We start from the raw sequence: 27763 nt of genomic DNA on the forward strand, positions 1-27763 counted from the left end.
ATTCTAGTTAATTTAATGTTATTGAGGCTAAAAGCTTGAGTGATAATCACCAGTGACAAAGAAACAAATATGCACCTACCTTGGTTAGATGAATGACTCCTTTTGAGGTAACAGAACAACCCATAAAACCAACATACTGTAGCTCAGGACAGTGTTCAGCAAATGCTTTTACTGACTGATCCGTCACCTGTGTGAAAAACAAAAAATAAAGTTATTAAAGATGACATACTAAGGTATAACAACTACCCACCAATAATGGAGATGTTCAGATTCAATGCAAAAAACTAAAAATCAAGTCAGGAGAGCTATTTAGAAAATAGCTAAACAAATTACAGCATACAAATACAATAGACTTTTGAGCTGCAGGAAATTATGACAGAACATTTTCAGAGAAACTTTATGCATGAACTGATGATGCAGAGTAAAGTGAGCAGAACCAGTAGAATAATTTATATAACAACTATACTATAAAAACAACTTTGAAAGGATTAAGAGCTCTGAGTGATGTAATGACCAACCATCTTCTGAAAGGTAATAGTCTCAAAGGGCAAACTGAGATTAAACGATGTGACCAAGGACATATTGCTTACCAGCAGTAAGTTCTGAGGAAGAATTTGACTCATAGTCCTCTCTATACAGAACCAGAGTTCTTTACACTGTTGCAAAAGACCGTAAAGTTTTGAAAGAATATGCCTTTGGCTGAGGAACTAGGCATAGTACTTTTAATCTATGTAACACACATATACATGTGAAAGAGTTTGATTCCACAATGTTTCAGGAGTACTGAGGATATAAATAATTCTATACAGAAATATTACAGATCAGAGTCTACCACAGGGAGTGCACAAAAACAAAGGCAAAAATAACCTGCAATAATGTCTTATATTTATGAAAATGTTTTAAGAATAAGTTTTTAATATTTTAACAATAATTAATCTTTTCTGGGTTGAATATTTGAAATTTCACAAGGGAAGATGAATATTTTTCCAAATATGAATTTTAATCAGAAATGAAATAATATAATCAGTTGTAAAAGTAAACCAACACATGGTCTATGTAAAATAGACTATTTTTACATATTCATATTTAATAGTCTTTAAATAGAACTCATAACAAAATTAAAATTGTTATAAATTTTTGACAGGTCAAAGTATCTCCACAGCTTACCAAGCTCACCCCTCCAGAGCTTATGAAAAATCCTATTTCCTAGCTTTACTGGGAATAAAATTTCTTTCTTTCCTTGCACAGAGAAACCTTTTACAGTTAAAACTGCAAACCATGTAAGCATTTTAACTCATTTCTTGGTGGCTGTGAAGGGCAGTTATTTTCTTCCTCTTTTAAAATAAATTAATATCATATGATCTTGACTATACTCTATAAAGATTTATCTTTTTCAAATGTATTAAATGTTTTAAGACTAGATCTAAAAAAGGGAAAAAGCTACTTAAAACTTTGTTAATAATAACTAACTAGCTAAGTCTACCTTAAAATCCTGGGTAACTTAAACCTTAGAAATGAAAGCATAAGGTATATAGTATAGAAGAATACTTTGGTACATTCATATATATATATATATAGATATAGATATAGATATAGATAGAGATAGAGATAGATAGATAGATACATGCACACACACATATATATGTTTATTACTTCTATATATGTATATACAAATATGTATAAGTATATATATATTATTTATTTTATATTAAGTAACTTAGAGTTATAATTTAAGTTCTGAACAGTCTCCCTCCTTCTCTCCCCACCCCACACTAGAGGTCAACATTTGACACAGATATGTATAAATATCAAAATCATCCTTCTATTTTTAAGTTCTCTCTCTGGAAGTGGATTACACCTTCTTTCATAGGTTCACTGTAGTTTATTTGAATATTTCTAATATGCAGAATAGTTTAGTCATTCAAAGTTATCTTCAAACAAAATTGCTGTTACTGAATGCCACATTCTCTTGGTTCTGCTCATTTCATTCTTCATTATTTCATATAAATCTTTTCATGTTTTTTTTTCTAAAATCAACTTGCTCATTTTTTTCTCACAGCACAATAGTATTCCCTCACAATCATATATCAGAACTTGTCTTGCCATTACCCAGTCGATGGGTATTTCCTCAATTTCCAGCTTTTTACCTTCCCTCCCCAACAGAGAGCTGCTATAAGTATTTTAGAACATGTTGGTTCTTTTACTATTTTCCTGATAGTTTTGGAAAACAGATGTAAATAGTGGTATTGAGTCAAAGGGTATAGACAGCTTTGTAACTTTTGGGGCATCATAACAGACTATTCTCCAAAATGGTCAGATCAGTTCACAGTTCCAACAACAGTATGTCAGTATCCAACAACAACAACAACAACAACCACCTAACCTCAATCACAGTAGTGATAGTAATTTTTTTAATCATATTAATAAAACATGACAAAAGTTTAAGCACTACCTCTAAGTCACATTATAAAACATTTCTTTCTAAAAAAATCCAAATTTAATCTATTTTCTAAGAATCTAAGTAGATATCATTTTGTATTAGAGAAGAAAATAATTTTAAAAAATCAGTTTACATAACAAAACTCAGAATATAAGAATTAAAAAGTAGAAACTTGAAAGTCACACTGCTAAACATACTTTCAAATGTCGAGAGCATCATGATGTTTAGGGAATAGAAATGCAAGCTAGGATTTTTCTAAGCTTAAATGGTCTACAATACAGTTCACTCATTTAAGCAATAAGCATTTAAGTGTCTACTATTTGCTAGGCTCAGCTACTATAAAAAAAACAGGCAACAAACTAAATAACCCAAAAATTAAAAAAAAGGTCTCTGCCCACAAGGAACTTAAATTCTATTTGACGAAACATGTACAGATATGATATTCTTTGGTCAGGTTCTATTACAACTAGCACAAGTTCCAGTTATACACACAGAATCAAAATGAGAAGATAATTCAAGGGCATTTATTGCAACTGAATTTTAATTATGTGGAAACAGGAAAACAAAAAAAGAGTGTATTATTAAGAACATCCTTGTATAAATAACAGTTTGAATAACAGCTTTAGCAGCAATACCCTTAAATGGGAACTAGAATTTAAGAGATAAAAGAAGTCTGGGGGAAGAGGGTCATTGCTTCCCCAAATCTTCCTCATATCCCCAAAGGCTGCTATCAGTAGGACCTTTCTTCAGGGCAGGATCTGTGAAGAATATGGAAGATCTGGAAGTTGCACTCAAGCCTTCTTAGGGTATCTTAGAAGACCTATGGGAAGGTAATCTAAGATATCAGCAGATAATAGTAAATTGTTGCCTAAGAGTTCCTTCTTGCCAAATTCAACACTTTAGGTCTAATTTAACAGATCAGTAAATAAAAATATACAAAGGACCTGTGGGGGAGGGAGGTAGCAATGAACAAGGTCAAGACTTTGAGGTCTAGTATGGGAGATGGATCTTAAAGAAAGCTAAGTTCCTTCAAGAAGTGACTAGGTGATCACGTATCCCAGTCTGGGGAGATAGCCTGTACAGCAGGGCTGAGACTACAGCCAGAACATCAAGTATAGTAAAAAGCAATTAGCCAACTTGTCTGGACCACAGTTATGAAGGGAAGTAACATGTCATAAGGCTGGCAAGGTCAGCTGGAACCATATTAAGAAGCAATCTGAATGTCAAACAAATGAATCTGTATTTTATTCTAAAAGCAATACCAAGTAGAAGCTTCTTGAGCAAGGGAATGACACAGACCTGTACTTTAGCATGCAAAACAATTTGGTAATTGTTAATGATGGACTGAAGTGAGGGAAAACAAAACTAGTTGTAGGGAAATCAGTTAGGAACCTATTACAATTACTTTAGGTAGGATTTGATGATGACCTAAAGACAGGTTGTGGCAGTGTGAACAGCAGTGGATAGAGTGCTGGAGAGGATCTGAGTTCAAATCCAGACTCAGATGCTGTTAGCTGTGTGGCCATGGGGAAGTCACTTAACCCTTATTACCTCACATCGAGGGTCATCTCCAGGAGTCTCAGGGAATAAGAAGGAATTAAGTTGATAGAGATGTGGAAGAAGTCATGATTAAGTAGGAGAAACAGGGAAACTTGAGGAAAAGCAAATTGTCCAATCTGATCAGAGTAAATGGAATATGAAGTAGAATGGTGTCAGACTCTAAAGGACTTTAAATGCCATGCAAAAGATATTATCCTTTACCAATAAAGACTGTGAAGCAACCCTCCTCAGAAACATGCATCACAAAGTATAAACTCTTACTGGTAAGTTGCTGAATAGACCTGGCAAGGGAAAAGACTGGAAATGGCACTCTTAAATTACACAGATAAAATAATGTTGCATTTGTAATGCTAGTAACCTGTTATTTTGTTTGATTTTAGGATAAAATAAGGCACTCAAAGTAAAAAAAAAAGTTAACAAGAGGTTTACTTTATCCAAACACAAGGATATAGTAGCATTTATCCTTAACTTTAGTAGAATCTTCCTTCTTCACAGGCTTATGGGAATACATCTGAGCATCAAGACACAGCCAGGTAAATCTATGATCTCAAATTATTTATGGCCTTAGATGATTGATAAACTACATCAATGAAGGCAAAGATCAATCAGGTCCCAAAGATAGCTTTGTTTCTTTTTTTAGGGAAGACTAATCCCAGAATAAGAGGTAGGAGGAAGGCATGAGAGTAATTCATAATATTGAGAAATAGTGGCAAATTAGTGCTATCATTTGCATAATGGAAGAGAGGGGTAATAATTTTTTGTCTTTTTGCTTTTGCCCCCCCCCTTTATAGTGCCCATGCCTGGAGGCCTATTCAGTAAAGCCCTAAAAGTAATGGTGGAGGATATTCTGTAACAGTGTTGTCAAACACACTTCTGAAAGTCCACATGTGGCCAATAACACTCTCCAGTACAACCTAGACCAGTTTTAAACATAAAAATAAACAAAACAAAATAAATGTTAATAGGAGATTTTCTAAGTCAAGATAAGGTCCAAAAAGAGCCTTATATATGTTTTAGTGGCCCTGTTTCTATCTGAGTTGAAACCACTGCTCTAGAACTCCTTCAGACATTATTAATACAGGGTGGAATGTGATAAGATTGTTATGTGCCAACATTTCCCTAATGTGTGAGACCAAGACTCTCCTATCCTTCTTTCTCTTCTCTTTTTTCCTGGTCTCCAAATCTCCCATAAGGGCTAGTTTTCCCTAAAAGAACACAAAGCTGTCCTTGGGATCTGACTGGATCCTGTCTTAATTAATGTAGCTTTCTTTTCATCCAGTGTCATAAAAATTCCCATCTAAATGGAGCTCAGGTCTCTCAAATTTAGTGGATACACTAATCCACATAAGTTGTAATATCCTGTGGGGCTGCCTAGATGTATTTTTACAAAGAGGCAAGAGAGCCAGTGTTTACCAAAGCTGAAGTTAACTGCTATTTTATCTTTGCTGATATATATGATATGCTATTTCCGAATAAGACTTCTTTTGTTAATTATACCTATAAGTGTCTCACTTCTCCTCCTCTCCCTGCAATGAACCTCAAATAACAAGGTGCTGGCATGAAGCCTACCAATGTTAAAATGTTTATTTCATAAAGCTTGGAATCTGGGCGGCTAGGTGGCGCAGTGGATAGAGCACTGGCCCTGGAGTCAGGAGTACCTGAGTTCAAATCTGGCCTCAGACACTTAATAATTACCTAGCTGTGTGGCCTTGGGCAAGCCACTTAACCCCATTGCCTTGCCAAAAAAAAAAAAAAAACTAAAAAAAAAAGCTTGGAATCATTTAAAGTGCTGTATAATTTTTTCAATGTAACCCATATTTGTCCTATTCAGCTTTAGGTCTAGGTCACTGTCCATTTTCAGTCTGTTCAAGATATATGTTTTAATGAATTAGCTCAGCCTGATCAGATGCAAATCACAGTCTATACAAGTCATTCTTTCATGAGTTTCATTTAAATTTCATAGTCCCTATCCAAGCTAGTGCCCTGCAGGGACAGAAAAAAAGATGATATATATATATATTTTATGCATATTTATATGACTATAAGGAGATATTAATAACCAATCTGGCTGCCTTACCCTTACTTCCATACCAATATTAATAAAGGATGAATCTGACACCTAAGCAAGAAAAAAATAAGAACCTAATCATTTTTAACATCAGGTTACCTTTACTTGATACTCTTATACCTCAAACTGCTCTTCTAATTAGAGTTTTGTCTCCAATGATTAAGTACCTTCTTTAAGCATCATTTAACTATACAGATTTCCATAATCTTCTGGATGTCCATTAGAATTTCTAAATACTAAAATTCACAAGAGTATTAACTAAAATTCACAAGAGTATTATGATGTTGCACTCTATCTAGCTTCTAGGACTAAATATCAACAGTCTACCAGATGGTCCACATAGCTCCATTACTAATTGCAATAATCCCTCAACATTCTTCCTCCCTGTCCATTCTTCTTTAATTCATAGTTGAAGATCTTCTACAACTGCCTTTTGTAAGACAATTTTGGAATACCTAGGTAAGAACCACCCTGCCACCATCCTAGGTATTGACAATATTAAGATAACACAGTTGTGATTGCCAAGCATGGTCCAAATCTACAAACTTTATATAACAGATAATTCAAAGCATGGCCTGCTGGAACTGGAGTTAGGAAAACCTGAGTTCAGACTTGGCCTCTGACACTTCAAGCCAGGGACCTTTTGCAAATCAATCTTTTCCCTTTTTGTAAAATGGGGATAATTATGCCACCTATATTTTATAAAATTTTTAAGAAGATCAATGTACTTTGTGAACCTAAAGCCACTATATAAATGCAAACCAGACAAGGTAGAGAAAAATTAACAAACTCCAAATATTCAATACATCAAAATCAAATAGTTACTAAATAAGAATTTTTAATAGTGATATAAACTTTTATTTTTTAATCAAGTTTCCTATAATAATTCTGCCAAAATTACATACGACCTCTACTGCAGGATTCATTTCACAGGGGCTAGTTTGTGATTTCAGTGAACCTATCTAATAATATATAAGAATTTTACTTCTTAGAATTTTGTGGGGTTAAGTGTGTATCTTACAGCACCATGTAAACATATGGATATTGGTTGCTATAGAATACATATAAATGTACACAATGATCTTTTATTATCTTCGCAATTTATTTCCTCTACACAAAGAATCTGGATCCTATGTAGAATCTCAAGAGGCAAAAATCCAGAAGATTCAAAGCCCTCTTTGATCCTCAACCTGGGAGAATAACCTAAGGCCTTTCTCCTGTTCTATCCAGGAAATACCTGGGAAGTTTCATGCCTTTATCAACTGGCAAGTATCTTGTACTAATTGCTTATCAATTATTTGTGGGGTTTTTTGTTGTTTTGCTTTTATTTTTTGTTGTTTTCTTTTCATCTCTAAATCAGGTATAATTTTTAGTAAATTTTACTTCCTTTTGTATATTTCTTGGTCCCCTCTATTGGCAGTTTTAAAAGCAAATTCAGCATGTAAGATGAAAGCTCTAGTGATAAAAATGTCAAACATAGGGGGAAAATACATGCATGTGGCTATATACAATAACAATTTTATTGTTCATCCCTTGGCATAATGCATTCTTTCCCAATACAACAGGGAATACTGGCACTTGGACACAAACCTATAAAGTTTTGTTTTTGACAAAACTAAGCATATTCAAATTTGCTCTATAATAGCAAGACAGAATGTTGCATCATTTTGATTTTCCAAATAACTTATTTTTAGGAGTTATAGAACAAATTTCAATGTCCTATGCTCTAAAATGAATTCTGATTGGCTTGTTTTTTTAAAATTATTTCTATGAACTTTTCTTTATAAGACTAAACTCAATTACATATCTAAGCATTCTAGAGTAATATGGAGCTTAACTGTCTATAAATTATCATAGTTTTCCTATTCCCAAAAAAGTCCATATCAGTGATTTTTTAAAAAAAATAATTTTAAAAGTTTTAATGCTTTTAGTCTATCAGTTGTTGAGTTTTATAGTTTATTCTAACTGTAATTAGAATATGTTGTACTCCTCCTGAAGTTGAATAAAAATGGTTTAAGTAATTCTTGTGCTACCTTTGTGATAAATCACTTAACCTCTATAGGTCTCAGTTTCTTCATTAAAAGGGGGTGTAGATCAAGCGGCCTCTACAATCCCTGTAAGGATGCTTTTTAGTAATGTGAAAAATTTCTTCCTTAATAAATTTAGCTGCAAAAATTCAACCAATATATGTAATTTCCTGTATATAACAGACAAATAATAGATATTAGTTACATTAATGAACTTAAAATTAGATGCAAAGTGACCCCAGAATATCATATGGAAAATAACAGATACATTCTATTCTAGATATTCCTTGAAGAAAGGAAGCATGTTTTCTTTATCTTGACTGTGTTTCTCAACACCAAGCAGAGACCTGTACATAATAATATATTGGAATGAATGTTGATCTAATTTTTATTCATTTAAAATAATGGCACACTTCTGTACTTTTTATAAACAGATAAATTAAGATATTAAGGTGATATGACACTTTAAAAGGCACAAAGCTTAGATTTCAATATATTAAGTATTTTAATTTTATTTAAAATTGAATATATTAAAAAATCTTATTTAACAAAGGCAAAAATAGTAACATATACCATTAAAGTTTTCAGTCTTTAGAATAACCATACCAAACAACTGTAATGTTTTAATTTTTGAAGATGTTGCTTTTATAGGCATGCAGATGTAAAAACAATTGTACAATGCTTTATAATACAAAATAATTCACTAAGGAATTCACAGGAAGACTCACAATGTACACATCATGAGTTCAAATTTGGCATTCAACACTGTGTGACTCTGGCTAGGTCATTTACCCTTGCTTGCCTCAGTTCCTCATTTGTAAAGTGATTTGGAGGAAAGAAATGACAACCCTCACCAGCATCTTCTTTCTTTCTTTATTTTTTGTTAGGCAATTGCAAATCCTTGCCTAGGGTCACATAGCTAGCAAGTGTCATGTGTTTGGGGCTGAATTTGAACTCAGGTCCCCCTGACTCCAGGGTCTGACTCTAACCACTATACAACCTAGCTGCCCCACTCCAATAATTTTGACAAGAAATTACCAAATGGGATCAAAAAGGGTGAAACCTGGTAAAAACAATTCAGCAACAATTATTATTTAATATCATAGTATTTCATATTAAAACATGGTTAAATGTTTTGTTATGATCAGATTGTCAGTTATTGTTTTCCCCTGCAGGTAAAAAAACATCTTATAATATGATTTTAGCATAGCAACATTTAGCAAATCAATTTCCAGATCTCAGAAGACAGATCATAATTGCTGATAGATCTTCTACCGATGGACATAAATGGTTGTCCAAAAGAATTTCTTTCATATTTGAACCTCCTCTCCATTCTCTACCCTAGAGCAGGAAATGTCTTCTCATTCTGTTAACAAACTCTGTCATCACCATGGTAAATATTCACATCCTTTTTTACCTCTGTCTTGTGAAAGGTGATACTCATCTATCTTTAGTTGGTACAGAATCCTGCTGATTGGATCAAGAGTTTCCTTAGCATACCAATACATTACTTTGCTTTCAGTCTGATATCCTAACTGGGACCCATAGTCATTAAACTTGTTGACAGACATACTTCTAGAGTGTGAGCCTTTATAAATCTATTAACTCCTGTCTTAGTTTCCTCAATTGTAAAATGATAATAAAGCAGTACTTACTTCATAGGGATAGTATGAGGGTCAAATAAGATAAAGTAGACAATGAATACTTGTTCCTCTCCCCCCCTTTCTCCCCGTATCCTATGTTACTTGGTGATATCATAAGTTATCATGGAATCAATTATTAGCTTTTCTGATGATTCTCATATATACTTATCCATTCTGACCTTTCTGATGACCTTCTTAGATTCTCTTGAATTTTACCCATTATAAAATGGGGAGCCATGTAACATTTCCCAGTAAGGAGATGAAATATCAATTCACAATATTTTTGCATGTTTCATATGTTTTAAAAAGTTTTATCTGGTTAAAGAAAGACAAGGTGAGAGGAACTAGAGGAGACAGACTCGTAACGACAGGTGACAGTGGGAAATAAGTGTAAGTGATAGAGAAGAAGACTATCTGGTGAACAGAAAAGGAAGGATATAAAAATGAATGAAATTTTTACATGGAGATGTCAAAAACAGATATTGGCAAGAGTTTATTTTGCAGAAGAAAAAATAAGCTTAGGATTCTGAAATTAATCTTTAGGGGAAAAATATATATATGTATATATGTATATATATATAATATATATATGGAGAGAGAGAGAGAGAGAGAGAGAGAGAGAGAGAGAGAGAGAGAGAGAGAGAGAGAGAGAGAGAGAATGTCTAGTGGAAAGTGAGAAGGCCCAATTCCAACAAATATAGGAAATGATTTTTATTGAAATGTGTTCTCTTGGTTTCAAGTTGGGGCACTTTGTTAGCTTTATAAAGAAGTCTGCATGCCAGGAATGGATATATTTGATAGATCTCTATTTCTAATCATTATAATTGTTCTGGATATACATGAAAGAATATGTTGGGACATTCATTATTAATCTATCTGCTTCCTCCAATTTGAGCTATCAGTCCCTCATAGATTTATTTTCAAAAAGTGAAACACAGGGAACAAGTTACTGTGTTTGCAAGATTAGGTTCAAAAATAGTTTTTTGGGGGTTTTTTAGCACTTGGAAGAATTGTAAAAAAAACATAATTGGGTCCAAATGATAATGCAATATTTATGTAATCTCAAGTCAACACAGGGAAGTCTCCTTCTGCTAAATGAATAATCCAACTTCAATCAGGAAAGTTAGCTATCCATTAGAAAAAAACTATTTTGGCACCTAAGAAGAAACTGGAAGCAAGAAAACCAATCTGAAGGCTATTACAATAGTCCAGCCAAAATGTAATGACAGTCTGACAAATGAGGAAAAAAGGAATAGACAGATGGAAGAGAAATTATGAAATATAATCAACAGTACATGACAACTGGCACAGGGTGAACAAGAATAGTAAAAAATGCATTTATATTTAATTGAAACCTTGTCTTTTCTTTTGTTGCATTCCTGTTCTAATGATCATCACAGTGCCTAGCATATAAGATGACACAACCAAAGAAACATTTTATAGCTGCCAATGAGTTTTAGATGTATAGAGCACTTATGGAACTAGATAGATTTCAGTAAGAAACAAAGAATGACAAACTAAATAGTGAAGTTTACATAATCGAGCCCAATCCTTGGCTCAAAATTATTTCTCTGAAATAGTCCTCAAAACTGACATGGTTTAAACTTCCAAGGTGGAGTCAAGTTGATGGAGTGAAGCTAGTAAAGCTCTTAGAACTTTTCCCTACACAACTTTAAATGAAGCCTTTACACAGATATTAAGACCACAGATCCCACCAAAAAAGATCAAAACAAGTTCTCAATTCAAGATATCATGGAGGCTCTTCAGTAAAGGTCTCAATGGGATAAAGAGGAAGCATAGCCAGGAGGGTGGGAAAGCCAGTGGGGAGAGGGGATCTTAGCCAGAACTCAACCCAGGTACCAGCAACTAGGTAGCAGCCCAGGTCCCAGTAGCTAAAGAGCAAGCCAGCAGGGAGGTTCCCCATCCCAGACAAAAGTCTGAACCTTGAGAACTCTGGGGCAACAGACAGGACTGGATAGGGAACAAAGCACTGCATAGGTAAAGTTTGGGCAAAAAGGAGAAAACAAACCTCTGCATAGACAACACCTGGGCTGGATAGGCAACACCTTGGCAGGCAATAAGCCAGGGACCAGATCCCTGCCCCAGATCCCTGTACTTCAGGAGGAACAGAGTTCAAATATCAAAAGAAGTTAAAAAAAGCAGAAGGAGCAATAACCATAGAAAGCTACTATTCAAATAGAGATGATAAAAATGCCATATCAGAAGAAAGCTGTGACAAATTACCTATATGAGAATCTCAAAGGAATCTATGACCTGGATTCATATTCAAAACCTCATGGGAAGAGCTTAAAAAGAATTTTTAAAACTAAAGAGAAAGAAGAAAAATGGAAAAAAGAAATGAGAGCCATGTAAGAGAATTATGAAATATTGAGGGAAGAAATGGAAAAGGAATATAACTGATCAAAAATGTAAAATTAACCAATTGAAAAAAGAAAACAACTCATTTAAAAGTAAAATTAACCAACTGGAAAAGGAAACACAAAAGCTAAGAAAATAAAACCCTAAAAATTAGAATTGGACAAATGAAAACTAATGACTTTATGAGACACCAAGATTACATTTTCTTCTATTTTTTTCAACATTTGATGGAAAGTGCCTTCTAGGAAAAACAAATGACCTGTAAAATAGATCCAGAGAGATAATTGAAATTATAGGTTTATCTGAAAGCCTAGATTTTTTTTTTAAAAGCCTGGAAAATAACTTTCAAGAAATTATTATAGGGGCGGCTAGGTGGTGCAGTAGAGCACTGGCCCTGGAGCCAGGAGTACCTGAGTTCAAATCTAGCCTCAGACACTTAAAAATTACCTAGCTGTGTGGCCTTGGGCAAGCCACTTAACCTCATTTGCCCTGCAAAAATCTAAAAAAAAAAAAATTATCATGGAAAACTGTCCTAATATCCTAGTTCAAGAAGACAAAATAGTCCTTGAAAGAATATAGAGAACAGCAGGCAGCACAGTAGATACAGCACCTGGAGTCAGGAGGGTCTGAGTTCAAACCTGGCCTCAGACACTTAATACATACTTAGCTGTGTGACCTTGGGCAAGTCACTTAACCCCACTGCCTTGTAAAATATCAAAATATAAAGGGATATCAGAACAGAGAAAAAGCAGTGTATTTTGACATGGGAATTGTAGATACAAGACAGGGTTAAAACAATAAAGACATGCAAAGAAGGGTTGTACTAGGAAAAGGCTAGGCATTAGAGGATAAATAACACCACATGAAGAGGAACAAAGACTTATTAGGAGTAGAGGGAAAGAAGGAAGAGTGTGAACACTGAGTAAATTCTAATCTCAACAGGTTTGGCACAAAGAGGGAATAACATACATTCTCAATTGGGTTTAAAAATCTATCCTACTCTACAGGGAAGTGGGGGGGGAGAGAAAGAAAAGAAAGGAGAAGAAAGGTCTGATAAAAGGGAAGGTAAAAGTAAAAAAACTTAAGTTAAAATTAAAAACATAAAAGGGGGAAAGAGAGCAAAACATTGGTGAAAAGGAGGAAGAGGAAAGGAAAAAGTATAAATGGGGAAAGACAGCATAGAGGAAAATACAGAATTAGTAATCTTAACTGTAAATGTGAATGGGATAAAAAGGAAGCAGATAGCAAAAGGGATTAAAAATCAGAATCCTACAACATGCTGTTAACAAGAAACATATTTGAAGCAGAGCATACACACAGGGTAAAAAGAGCAGAATATATATTATGCTTCAGCTGAAGTAAACATGCCAGCTGAAGAAAAAAATGATCTCATACAAATAAAATCAAGTGTATTTAATCAAAAGGGATAAAGAAGAAAACTGCATCTTCTTAAAGGGCACCATAGGCAATGAACTCACATCATTATTAAACATATATAAATCAAGCAAATTATTAGTAGAGAAATCAAATTACAGTAAACAAAGATAACAAAATTATAATACTGGGGGACTTCAACTCTCTTTCTTAGAATTAGATAAATCTAACGACAAAATAAAAAAGAAAAGTTAAGAAGATGAATAAAATTTTAGAAAACTTAGATAATACCTCTGAAAAAAATGAATTGGAATAGAAAGCAATATACCTTTTTCTCCTCTGTATAAGGCACCTATACCAAAATTGACCATGTACTCTGGTATAAAAACCTTGTAATCAAATGCAGAAAGGCAGAAATTTTAAATAAAAATTAAAGGTAATTAAAGGCCATGGAAAGTTAAACCAAAAATTAATTAGAAACTAAATAATTTCATTTTAAAGTATGAATGTTCCAAACAACATATCATAGAAATAATCAACAATTTTATACAAGAAAATGATAACAACCAAACAACAACCAAATTTTATGGGATGCAGCCAAGCGATCTGGGGGTAAAAACAAAAAGTATAAAACAAAACCACAGAATCTGGATGTATAACTATGTTCATGTTTTTAAAACTTCTCATGTTTTTCCTATCTATTCTCATGTTTTTCTTTTCCCCTAGTCCAAATTCCTCTTATACCAAAATAACTAATATGTTAATATGTTAAAGAGAAAAACACATATACAACTGTTACCTGACTGTTTGCTGCCAAGGGGGGGGGAGGTAGGATAGTAGAAAACTGTGTAACTTATAAATATGCAAATGTATGATTGTTCAATAACTATCAAAGCATATAATTGGAAAAATAAAATGTCAAATTTTAAAAGATGACATTTTTTCCCTTAAAGATCACTCTACTTCTTGCAATGGCATAGGTCATTCCACTTTGTTAAAACCTTAACAGTTGGGGTGGCTAGGTGGCGCAGTGGATAGAGCACCAGCCCTGGAGTCAGGAGTACCTGAGTTCAATTCCGACCTTTGGGCAAGCCACTTAACTCACTGCCTTGCAAAAACCTAAACAAACAAACAAAAACCCTCAACAGTTGAGAAATTTCTTCTTCCAATATGCCTAAAATGGCTGTTCTGTAACCTTGACCCATTGTTTTAATTTCTGCCCTCTATGCCTAAGTAACAAATTGAATACCCCCATTTGAAAAGAACTATATCCCTTCTCCCCCTTCCCAAGCTTCTCCAAAAGTAACATCATCAATTTTTGTATCTGATGCTTAAATGGCAAAATGCATCAATCAATAAACATTTATTAAGCATTAATAGTAAGCCCTGATCTTGATAGCCTTTTTTTTATCTTGGTGACCTTCCTATGAACTTTTTCCAACTTCATTTCAGTTCAACAAATAATTACTTTATATCCTGTTTCTAAGTTTGGATCTACAATTTCATTTATGTAAAGAATAGTGATATGGAAACTTATCTTTCCTGATAAATCTCAGAAAGTTATCCATAACTTATAAAGTCTGTGGTACTGAGAGATTAAATGACTTGGCTATAGTAAAATGTTTAGTATGTGTTTAGAAGGCCTTGTAAAAAGATCTTTAAGTCAAGTTTCTATAAGTACTATTTAATTTACTGATGTTCAAGAAATTGTACTTAATCTTTATGTCTTCCTAATGTATAATGCCCAAAACAAAATGAAATATTCCAGTGGCATCTGACTATGGCAGAATACAGTGCATCTTCCTTGTTCTCAGATTATATTAGATTGTGGAGGGTTGCTATATTATACTGGAAATTTTCTTTAAGCATGCAATCCACTACAGTCCCTGTATCTTTTTTCATACAAATTGCAGTGTAGTCATACCTCTCCAATTCTGTGCTAATAAAGTTGATTTTTTTGAAAAAAACCCAAGGACATTTCATCTTATGGCATTCAGCTCAATCTTATAGATTATGATGATAATCATTTCCCCATGTCAGCTATCCTATCTTTGTCTCATCTGAAAAGAAATCTGAGAAATATACTATCTATGATTTTATTAAAATCACCGATAAAATTGTTCAAAGAACCAAAGACAAATTATTGAGGCATTCCACTAAAGAGCTACCTTCAAATTAATACTGAGTCATTAATAAGGTTCTCTATGAATCCAGTCATGCAAAAAGGCTGATATCTCATCTTTCTTTCCCATATTTCTTGATCTAGTCCAAAAGAAGTGAATTGATGCCTGTCACATTCTTTGCTAAAATCTAGATAAATTCTATTATTTGCATTAACATGATCCACCAATCTCATATATAATTTTAAAAAAAAGAAATTAGATGAAATTTCTATTACCTGCTCATTATAGAACTTGTTCTTTGTGATGAACTGTTTTAGTATAAACTGTTCAATGGAAATGTTGGTATATACTGTTAGAAACTCATTTAAAGACAAAACAAAAATAAGCATTTTTAACATTATTATTATTTTGAACTATGTAATTGTATTGCTATTCAAACTAAGAATTAGAGGCAATGTTAAGCTATACATCCCACTAAGATTATACTGCTTTTGTGTGAGATTTTGTTAGCTTAAAACTAGTAAGTACCAAACATTTCTTTGTGGAGTGATTATAAATCAATTTTAAAACTTTGATAATAGGCCTAAAATAAACAAGATAAAATTATCTCTTTCAGTTTTCCACTTCAATTTTTTTTTAAATTTCACTGCTTCAGTACACCTTAAAACTCCAGGGACCTGCATGTGGCAGCAGTTTATTTATAAAATTTTCACTGTCTGGGCAGAATGTGAAAAGGTTCCCCCCTCTATCCCTATTAAATGATCTTCATGACATTCATGGAGATACTTGCTGGGATAATTGTATTCCTAAGGAAGCTTAAATTAAATTGCCTATCATAAAAATGATGACTTCTGTCATTGTTTTTTTAAAATCCTTGATCAAATCCTTTATAGTAGAGGCAACATTAAGTCATACATCCCACTAAGATTATATTTCCTTTGTGTGATAATTTTGTTAGCTTAAAACTATTAAATATTAAACATTTTCTTTGTGGAAAGAGTGATTACAAATCAATCTTAAAACTTTGATGATAAAAAAATTTGATAATAGGCCCAAAAGAAACAAGATGCTAGGTGATGCTGTAGATAGAATACTGGCCTTGGAGTCAGAAGGACCTGAGTTCAAATCCAACTTCAGATACTTAATATCTGTGTGAAATTGGACAAGTCAACCCCACTGCCTTGTAACCCCCCCCCCCAAAGTAATATACTGAAATCTTTATGGATCAATAAGGTTGAGGACAAAAAAAATTGCTATATAACTACCAGGATATTTATTTCCACTTTAATAATGGTCTCCAGTAAGTTAACAGTAAAAAATAAATTTTCTTCATTAAGAAATATCTAATAACAAGTCTCATCTAACACTTTAAATGGTATATACCAATTGAGGATGAATTAATAATTTGAGAGATCCAACTCTAGAAACTTTTTATTCTAAAGCAGTTTAATGCCTGAGTTGTAATTTTCAAACTATTTAGGGGTGAAAAGAGAAGGATTCAGGTCCTTAGACATTTTGAAATGACATAAAAAAATTTATGAACATTACATCATATTTGTCAGAAGCAAAAAATTTCACTTAAAATCTAAGTAATTTGACATAAATAAGAACCTTATCACAACAGGGAATCATAGATGACAAAATATCTTCTCATATGAATTGTATATTTAAAGTATAACTCAAATATATTACCATTAAAAATCTAATTATTAAAAGGTATTTTTTCAATTAAACAAAAAGATATGCCTAATAAAACATAAAAATTCCTTATGAAAAAATCTAGCAGCATCATTACTTTGTCACTACTTTTGCATACAGAATCATATTTGAGGGACAGTCTTCTAGATCTCTGAGCAGATGATCTTAAACAGACTTCCATAAAGCACGGATAAACTAATTTATCATTCTCACACTCAGCAACATTCAATCGTTAACAGCATTAAATCATAAATAAACACTTTTTCCAACAGGTTGTCTAATTCTATCAAAACATCCAGTGAGATAAAGGAGTACTTGATTTAAAATTTAAAAATTTCTATAAGAAACTTAAAAATTCAAATTTCCTTAAAAAGGTCATTAGATACTTTTTAAAAGTATCTTTCAAAAACTTCTAATATGTAACACAATAAATACTATTAGCACTGAATTCACAAGATTTTTATGCATATTCTTAAATTCACCATGAAAACATGGGCTTTTATCACACTGGATATTAATCGTACCTTTGACAGTCCATTTTTGCAAGATTTGACTACAGCCTATAATTTATTTAGTTTGAAATTACCAAACAGCAAATAAAATGAATATTTCCATTCATCAAGTAGAAGAGAAAAAGAGGTCTGAACATAAAACTAAAAATCTGTTATATACATTTTCTTTTTAATTATATACTATATTCAACATAATTTTCTAATTGTTTCATTTATTTGGGTTTTCTGTATATACATACATACATACATACATATATATATATATATATATATGTATGTACATTTTATATCTCGCTCATCTGGCTTTTTAGAGGTTGGGAAGGCATCCCATTGCTGGTCCCCTTTCTCTTAACTCTCCCCCCCAAATAAAAACCATAGTAATAAATACTATGGTCAAGGAAACAATTTCCCATATTACCTATGCCAGGAAATATTTATCTCAAGCTGTAACCTGTAGTCCATCCTGTGAGATGTGAAACTTGTTTCCTGACTTCCTCTAAAGCAATGGTTATTCACTTCTCTGATCAGCAGTTTTAATGTTTTCAAAGTTTTTTTCCTTTATAACTTATTTTGCAGGTCTGCTAATTTCATTCCATATCTTCATAAAATTCTTCCCAAATTTCTTCTGAAACTGTCCCTTTTGTCATTTGCTAAGCAAGTCCAATCCATTTACCTAACATAATTTGTTCCAAGAAACCCCCTTAGTTTTCAATTCCTGACTATACCCTCTCCCCAAAAAGGAGCTACAAATATTACTGTAAATAGGGGACCTTTTTCCATTTTCTTTGATCTGCTTAGAAATATAAACCTAATGGTGATTTTTGTGGTATACCTTCAAGTCCTTTCCAAAATAATTAATCACTTTACCACTGCAACAATGAATTAGTGTAGCTCTTTTCCTATAGCTACCTCAACTGTCATTGTACAATTTTGCTATTTTTTGAAAATTTGATGATTTGGTATAAAGTTCATTAGGACTTCATTAGGAACATAAAGTTCATTTATTTAAAGTGTCTCTTCTTATCTTTTCAACATGAATACTTGAGAGTTATCTTTCCATTAAAGGTCTATTTTTTCTTCTACATAATTATGCTATTTTGTAGAATTGTTCTTGGCTGCAAACCTTTATTATTTACCTTTTGAAATATATTCCAAACTTTCCTCCCCTTAATTTGATAGCAGTCAATTCTTTTGAACCATTCTTCATTAAGCCACTAAAGTGATTTTCCTAAAATGCTGGTCTTGTCATGTCACTCACTTATTCAGTAAACCCCAGTGCTCTCCTATGCTCTCCAGAGGTAAATATAAAATGTCCTATTTACCATTTTGAAGCCCTTTGTAAAATAGCTCCCTCCTACCTTTACTGTTTTTTTTACTATCTTACTCCCTATCAAATACTCTTCCAGTGACACAGGTCACCTGGATATTCAAATAACAAGCCAATCCAACCCTCAGCTCCAGGCATTTTCTCTAGCTGTCTCCCCGGATCTGGAACCCTCTCCCTCAACTCTTCCAACTACTGGCCTCCCTGGCTTCCTTTGAGTCTCAACTAAAATAAATTCCTCCTTCCACAGGACACCTTCCTTAACCCAACATAATTCTAGTATTCCCCCCCTCCCCTAATTACATTCTATTTATCCAGTATATAGCTTGATTCATATACATATCTATGTATATATATCTTTATATTTGCTTGCATATTTTCTCCATTATACTGGATTGTAAAATCCTTGAGGACAGAGTCTTTCTCTCTCCTTTGCATCCCAAAATACTTAGCTAGACCCCAAGACTAGCTCCTGATTGATTCCATTTTGTTTTTTTAACAGGAATTTTTCTTTGACCTGGAGGCTCTGGATTTAACTATGACCAATCTAGAAGGTTTCATTTGGGTATTTATTTCAAGAGGTGGTTGGGGATACTTTTACTTTCCTGTTTTCTATTTCTTTTTATTGATATTTTGCTTTTCTAAATGCATGTTATGAAAGTTTTTTCAGTATTTACCTATTTGCATACGTATATTTCTACACTTCCACCCTCCCTTCCCAACTCCTCCCCATCAACGAACAGTGAAGTTAACATTATACATACATATTTTCGATAAACATGTTTATAGATTAGTCATTTTCAGAATGAGAAATTTGGATTAAGGGAGATATCCAAGAGATAATTTTTAAAAAGTGTTCATCAGATTCCAAAGGGTTTTTGTTTTGCTTTTTGTTTTGTTTTTTCTTCCTCTGGATGGGGGATAGCATTGTCCATAGCCAGTCTAGTATGATTATCCTAGCTCTCTGATCTGCTGAGAGGAACTGCTCCCATCAAGGTTGATCATAATATATATATATATATATATATATATATATATATGTATATATATATATATATATATATATATATATATATAATTCCCTTGATTCTGCTCACTTTGCTCAGCATCAGATCCTGTAACTCATTCCATGCTTCTCTAAAGTCTAACTATTTATGGTTTCTTTAGAACAATAATATTCCATAGTATTCAAGTGCCATTAATTTGTTCAGCCATTCCACAAATGATGGGCATACCCTCAAATTCCTATTCTTTGCCACTACAAAAAGAGCTACTAAATATTTTGGGACACATGGGACTTCACCCATTTTTTTTATGATTTCTCCTGGATATAGACCTAGATATGGAATTGCTGAGTCAAAGGGAATAAACAATTTTATTTCTCTTTGGGCACAGTTCCATAATGCTCTCCAGAATGGTTGGATCCATTCACAACTCCACTAGCAATGCATCAATGTCCCAATCCTCCCACGACCTCTCCAACACTGATGATCTTTCCTTTTTTTCATCTTAATCAATCTGATAGGTATGAGGTGATACTTCATAGTTGTTTTAATTTGCATTTCTCTAATCAATAATGATTTGGAGCATTTTTTCATATGATTATATAACCTCTAATTTCTTCATTTGAAAACTGTCTATTCATAGCCATTACCATTTACCAATTGGGGAATGACTTATAACCTTATAAATTTGATGCAATTCTCTATATTTTAGAAACGAGAACTTTAGATATGATTTCTCTGTCATCACATTCAACTGAAATCAACATGGAACTAATGTAAACATTAACAGAATGCCTTCTGTGGCGGTGGGAAGGGAAGAATGGGGGGAAAATTGTAAAACTCAAAAATAAATCTATTTTAAAAAAAGAAATGAGACCTTTATCATAACTCCTAGTTGTGAAGACTGTTTCACAGCTTTCTGCTTTCCTTCTAATTTTGGCAGCACTGATTTTATTAGTGCAAACCCTTTTTAATTTAATATCATCAAAAGCATTCATTTTGCAGTTTATAATGAACTTTATTTCTTATTTGGTCATAAAATTGTCCCCTTTCTAAAGATCTGACAGTGTATTTCTTGGTCTATTAGTTTATCTATGGTGTCGCCTTTTATGACCAAATCCTGTACCCATTTTGACCTTATTTTGGTATAGGGTGTGAAATGTAGGTCTATGCCTAGTTTTTGCCATACTATTTTCTAGTTTTACCAACCATTTTTGTCAAATGGTGAGTTCTTATCTTAGAAATTGATGTCATTGAGTTTGTCAAGTGGTTTCTTGTTACTGTGGTCTCTTCTGAACCTATCCTAATCCGTTCATTTTTTTGATGATATATTTTCTTCTCTTTTATTTTCCCAATCTTTTGGATTTTGTTTTTAATATTATTTGTTGTCTCATAGAGTCATCACTTTCTGAGGAGTCCATTTTATTTTCAGAAAATCCATAACTTGGCTACAGATTACCATCTTTTATAGCCATTAATTGCCTATCCCATTATTTCTTCCATAGAATTAGTTTCATTTACAATTACTTTTTTTTTCATTTCTTACTTCATTGTTTTAGGTTTTTTCAAGGCAAATGGGGTTAAGTGGCTTGCCCAAGGCCACACAGCTAGGTAATTATTAAGTGTCTGAGGCCAGATTTGAACTCAGGGACTCCTGACTCCAGGGCTGGTGCTCTATCCACTGTGCCATCTAGCCACCCCCTTACTTCATTTCTTCAAGATAGTACTGTGGTACTGATACTACTCCTTGTGGCCAAACCATTATTTTCTTTGAACTTCTGACTGAACTTGTAAAGTTCTCTTTTCTTGGATTTACCTCTTGGGCTTCTCTCAATATTTTTTCACTGTGTTTGACAATTTTCTTCCTTTTCTCACATCTTCAACTTTTGTGCTTGGTTCAGAATCCATTCTATCCTTTATTTGTGAGTAGGGTAAGTAGGATTTGCTTTGTCCTCATGCAGGAGCTAAGGCCAGATCTTTTTTTCAGAAATCCTTGGATTTAGCTTAGTCTGTTCATGATTCAATGAGGGTTTGGGCTTCATCCCTTGTCTGTCTTCTCTTTGCTCAGTCCTGAATCTAGAGTTGACTCCATCTCCTGCTGTGAGGCTGCAGGTCCCAACTATATGCAGTCCGCTGTGTTGATAGCAGAATTCCTGCAAGACCTCTGATGCTTTAATTCTGAGCTACTGTCCTGGCTCTGGCTCCTCCTACAAAGGCTTCCAGCTGCTTGTGGACCTTCTTCCTATCTACCTCTGCCCAGAGCTTCTAGGGTTTTTGGTAGGCTTCTTGTGTATTCCTAGACTGAAAGAAGCAGCTTGTTTTCTTCATCAGTTAATATTATGTATGTTTTTTATAACTTTATTGTATTATTTGTGGGATTTCTGGGTTCCTCTCCTGCAACCATCTTAGGCAGAAGAGTCAACAGTTTAAACATTCTGAAAAAGAAATTAAGGTACTCTGATATACAAAAATTAAAGCATGGCCAGAGTTACTATCATGTCACTCTCTATATTTTTATTATCAATTGTGATCAAATGAGTAATAAAATGAATTTAGAAATACAAAAATATGATAAAATTACCTAAATACCATCATAATACTATTATTACATGAATTCAAATCCAATGGAAGTCAATTCACATTGCAAATCATATCTACCAGAAAATAATTACATATAGTAAAAAGTTAAATAAAGGTTTCAATGATTAGACTTCTTAGTGTGAATATTAATTCTATTCCCTAGTAACAGTATTAGTTAGGATCAGAGGTTTATTGATTAGCATCTGGAATGGCATCTAATCCAAGTAGAAAGAAAAAAAAAACTAACCTGAAGTCCAAAAAGTTTGTGACTAGCCCAAGGGTAATTAAAAACAGTTCTACTATATTATGTGATTATATTTAAAACTCCACGTAAAACAAAATTATTTTAAAACAAATAGTAAGGCAACTTTTGAAACTAGATTGGTTAACTTATGAATAAATGAAACCTAGAGAGAGAACTCCTATAAAAACAGGATAATGTAACATCTCTTTATCTTGCAAAATATTAAGAATTTGTAGAACAGGTCTTCCAAATGTTGTATTAGCTTTCCTTTGAAAATATTCTGAGTGGACTTTTCAAATTCATGTTCTATTTGAGAAGAAAAGTTTGAGGTATACATATTATACAATCAGCCAATAAGTTTCCCTCACTAGCATTTAATTTAAGGCTATTTAGAACATTCATCATTTTTTTTCTTTGTTTAAAATTTGTAAATTTATTCCTAAACTTGAAATGAGTTAGCAGGAAAGCACTGAGGGCAAAACAAAAACATCTTCACTATACAAAGAATGTAAAATGATGTTACAGGCTTAAAAAAAAATGTCCTTAGCACACAAACTTCTGTAATGACTTCTTGATGCAGCCATTGGTAAGAAATGCTTAATCAACATAAATTGACATGTTTATTCTAAGGCGCTGGCAGTTTTCTACGGAGACTCTCCGATTATATTGAATTTAAACACTAGAAGAACAACAATGTGGAAACTTCAGTTAGCGTTTTCAACTCACTTGACTAAAAGGGTAAATAATCTGCCTGACCACTGTGTGCTCTACTTGCTGCCCCCTTTAAAAATTATGTTGAGGCAATGAAGGAGGGGGGGCAGTATTCTTAAGAGAGCAACAGGCAAGGTCCTTTTAACAGTTTGAGAACAAAACTTGTCAATGGGAAGGGTCCTGGGAACCTTCTACCACCCCTAAACTTCCTCCCAGATTTCCAAAGGAAATGTCAGAGAAAGTGTTTCCAAATCAAACTGAGCAAAATGAACTCTTCTTTCCACTATTCTAAATGAAAAAAAAAAGTCCAGTCTCTGAATAATAATGGTTTCAAATTCTGTCTGCTTACTGAAAGGCTTTTGAAATAAAATTCTGGGGTTGAGAGACTTTCTATGATTTAAAGACATGAACAGCTCGAACCACATACTGCCGGCAAATGGGACACTCGCTCATACGCTTGCCACATTTGGTGCAAGTGACCATGTGGCCACACTCCAGAAGAACACAATCAATGACTGCATCCATGCAGATCCGGCAGAGGTTGTCGTCTTCATCATCATTGAGCTGCATCTTATCTCCATATGACTTTTGATTTTCCTCATTTTCTTTATATAGTCTGTTCACTCTTTCTACCAGCTCCCACTTTTCACAACAGCCAGAATAGTTGACAAAATTCAAAAGATATGGAACACTTCACGAATTTGTGTGTCATCCTTGTGCAGGGGCCATGCTAATCTTCTCTGTATCATTCCAATTTTAGTATATGTGCTGCCGAAGCGAGCACTCATCATTGTTTTTAATGGTTGATTTTATGTAATGGAACTTTCTACAAATCAACTTATACAAACAATGATAGAGAGCTTATAAGGTTTCTTCAGCACAGGCTAATAAATGGTTGAGGACATGTAATACTGGTATTTTGCTATTGTTGTTTAGTCATTTTTCAGTAAGGTCTTGATTTTTTGTGACCTCATTTGAGATTTTATTTGCCAATATACTGGCGTGGTTTGCCATTTCCTTCTCCTACTCATTTTACAGATGAGGAAACTGAGGCAAATAGGGTTAGGTGACCTGCCCAGGGTCACAAGCTAATAAAGGGGCTGAGGCTGAATCTGACCTCAGATCTTCCTGACTCTAGCCACTATGCCTCTAACTATCCTAATCATGGTGTTAAAAAATGTCAAAGGGTAATGCCAAGTCTCTTTCTTTGTCATTTAAATGCCAATAACTTCACTATATTGAATACATGCTAAGAAATTATTTAAATTATTTGCTGGTTATTTCAGAAGGAACAGTTGTCATCAGTTAAACCATAAAGCAATTTATTTGGAGATGCCGAATGCTGGAATTAAAACTGATAGAACTTTTCATTTTTAAGGAAAATTTCATGAATTAAAAAAAAAACAGAAATAACTCAAATTAGTGTTCATTTAGGGAGGCTATTTCATTGTGAAAACCCAACTCTTCAGCATGGAAAGAAAATGTTGTTCCATATACCTAAATACATATAGCAAAGTGGTCTTAACTGACCATAAAGAACGTATGCACTACAAACAAAAATTTTAATTATGAATTGACGGCAATGCAACATCTGATGAAATTTTTATTATAACATGATATTTGAGAACATCTAAGGAATCTAGAACCTAAACATTTTTCCAGATTTTTTAATCTCTATCTCTGTCTGTACCATCAGGAAATGAAGTACCTGAGTGATGTCAACAAATAACATTCACTGACCTAAAAATGAAAAATTCTTGTGAATTCATTTATCCAACAAATAGAAGAAACCTATTTTATATAAAACACACTTGGTTTTATCTTATAAAAAGATAAAGTTTTATTCCACAAAAGAGAAAAAAAGATGAATAAGAAAATGTTCCTGTCAAAGATCTTACAACTCAAGTATCTTTATAAGGTGGATACAAAAAGTGTCCATTTACAGCTTTTCTACATTTTCTAAAAAAAACTGCAATCGAAACTATCTAATATATTACCTAATGTTCCTATGGTTAAGTACTACAGAGATAGAGCCTGGAGTCAGGAAAATTCAATTTCATTCATTCCAGTCAGACACTCACTAGCTCTGTGACCCTGGGCAAGTCACTTTACCCTCTGTTTCTCATCTGTAAAATGAGTTGGTTGATAAAGAGTTAGTAATTATAACTTTGAATGTAAATGGAATGAACTCTCCCTTAAAATATAAGCGAATAGCAGAGTGGATGAAAAACTAGAATCCTACAAGATGCTGCTTATAAGAAACTCATCTGAAGCAGAGAGATACATATAGAGTAAAGGTAAAAGATTGGAGCAAAATATATTTTCCTTCTGCTGAAGTGAGAAAAGCAGGTGTAGCAATCCTTATCTCAGACAAAGCAACTGCAAAAATAGATATTACCAAAAGAGATAAGGAAGGAAACTATATCCTCCTAAAAGGAGGATATAGACAATAATGTGATTTCAATACTGACCCAATGGGATAGCATCCAAATTCTTAGGGGAGAAGTTGAAGGAGTTACAGGAAGATATAGACAGCAAAACTCTACTAGTAGGAGACCTCAACTTCCCACTCTCAGATTTAGATAAATCTAACTATAAAATAAACAAGAAGGAAGATAAGGAAGTAAACAGAATGTTAGAAAACCTAGATATGATATCATGGACGAAACTGAATGAGGATAGAAAGGAATTTTTTTTTCGGCAGTACATGGCACTTACACAAAAATTGAACATGGACTACGGCATAAAAACCTAATGATCAATTGTAGAAAGGCAGGAATAGTGAAATACATATTTCTCAGATCATAATGCAATAAAAATCATATGCAATATTGGGGCAGGAAGATATAGACCCAAAACTGATTAAAAACTAAATAACTGGGGCAGCTAGGTGGCGTAGTGGATAAAGCACTGGCCTTGGAGTCAGGAGTACCTGGGTTCAAATCCGGTCTCAGACACTTAATAACTATCTAGCTGTGTGGCCTTGGGTAAGCCACTTAACCCCATTTGCCTTGCAAAAACCAAAAAAAAAAAAAAAAAACAGCTAAATAACTTCATTATAAAGAATGAGTGGGTCGGGGGGGGGGGCTAGGTGGTGAAGTGAACAGAGCACCGGCCTTGGAGTCAGGAGTACCTGGGTTCAAATCCGACCTCAGACACTTAATAATTACCTAGCCATGTGGCCTTGGGCAAGCCACTTAATCCCATTGCCTTGAAAAAAAAATCTAAAAAAAAAGGAATCAGTGGATCAAACAACAAATTATAGAAAGAATTAATCATTTTATCCTAGATAATGACAATAATGAAACAACATACCAAAACCTAAGGGATACACTCAAAGTGGCTGTCAAGGGATATATTACATCTTTACATTATTACATGGGGGGCGGCTAGGTGGTGTAGTGAATAAAGCACTGGCCTTGGAGTCAGGAGTACCTGGGTTCAAATCCGGTCTCAGACACTTAATAATCACCCAGCTGTGTGGCCTTGTGCAAGCCACTTAAGCCCATTTGCCTTTTAAAAAACCTAAAACAAATTATTACATGAATAAATTAAAGAGATAGGAAATCAATGGATTAAATATGCAACTAAAAAATAGAGAAAGAAAAAATTAAAAACCCCCAGTTAAATACCAAATCAGAAACTCTAAAAATTAAAGGAGAAATTAATAAAATCAAAAGCAAGAAAACTATTGAACTAATAAATAAAACCAAGAGCCAGTTTTATGAAAAAAAAAACAATAAAATTGATAAACCTCTGATCAATTTGATTAAAAAAAAAGAAGAAAAAATTGCTAGTATCATAAATGGGAAAAGGTGAACACACCACCAATGAGGAGGAAATTAAAGTAATAATTCAGAATTATTTTGCACAACTGTATGCCAATAAATTTGATAATCTAAATGAATCTAAATGAAATAGATGAATATTTACAAAAATATAAGTTGCCCAGGTTAAATGAAGAGGAAATTAAATACTTAAATAACCCTATCTCAGAAAAGTAATTCAACAAGTCGTTATTGAACTTCCTAAGAAAAAATCTCCGGGGCCAGATAGATTAGTGAATTCTATCAAAC

The 27763-nt window shown here is 33.4% G+C and overlaps 1 protein-coding gene, 1 non-coding gene and 1 pseudogene across 2 annotated transcripts in view; all 3 read right to left on the bottom strand.

Moving 5' to 3' along the window:
* FBXL17 (F-box and leucine rich repeat protein 17) overlaps positions 1–27763 on the bottom strand; it is a 504377-nt gene that overhangs the window by 365956 nt on the left and 110658 nt on the right. The window contains exon 5 of the mRNA XM_074207412.1: positions 80–187. Within this exon, the coding sequence (XP_074063513.1) occupies positions 80–187 (108 nt within the window). The remainder of the gene's footprint in view (positions 1–79; positions 188–27763) is intronic.
* LOC141503359 (E3 ubiquitin-protein ligase RNF34 pseudogene) overlaps positions 20236–27763 on the bottom strand; it is a 46054-nt pseudogene continuing 38526 nt past the window's right edge.
* LOC141503556 (U6 spliceosomal RNA) lies at positions 24365–24471 on the bottom strand. Its single transcript, XR_012472905.1, has one exon. It is a non-coding gene; the product is annotated as a U6 spliceosomal RNA (small nuclear RNA).

The sequence above is a fragment of the Macrotis lagotis genome, chromosome X (assembly GCF_037893015.1).
Source record: "Macrotis lagotis isolate mMagLag1 chromosome X, bilby.v1.9.chrom.fasta, whole genome shotgun sequence".
Lineage (NCBI taxonomy): Eukaryota > Metazoa > Chordata > Mammalia > Peramelemorphia > Peramelidae > Macrotis > Macrotis lagotis.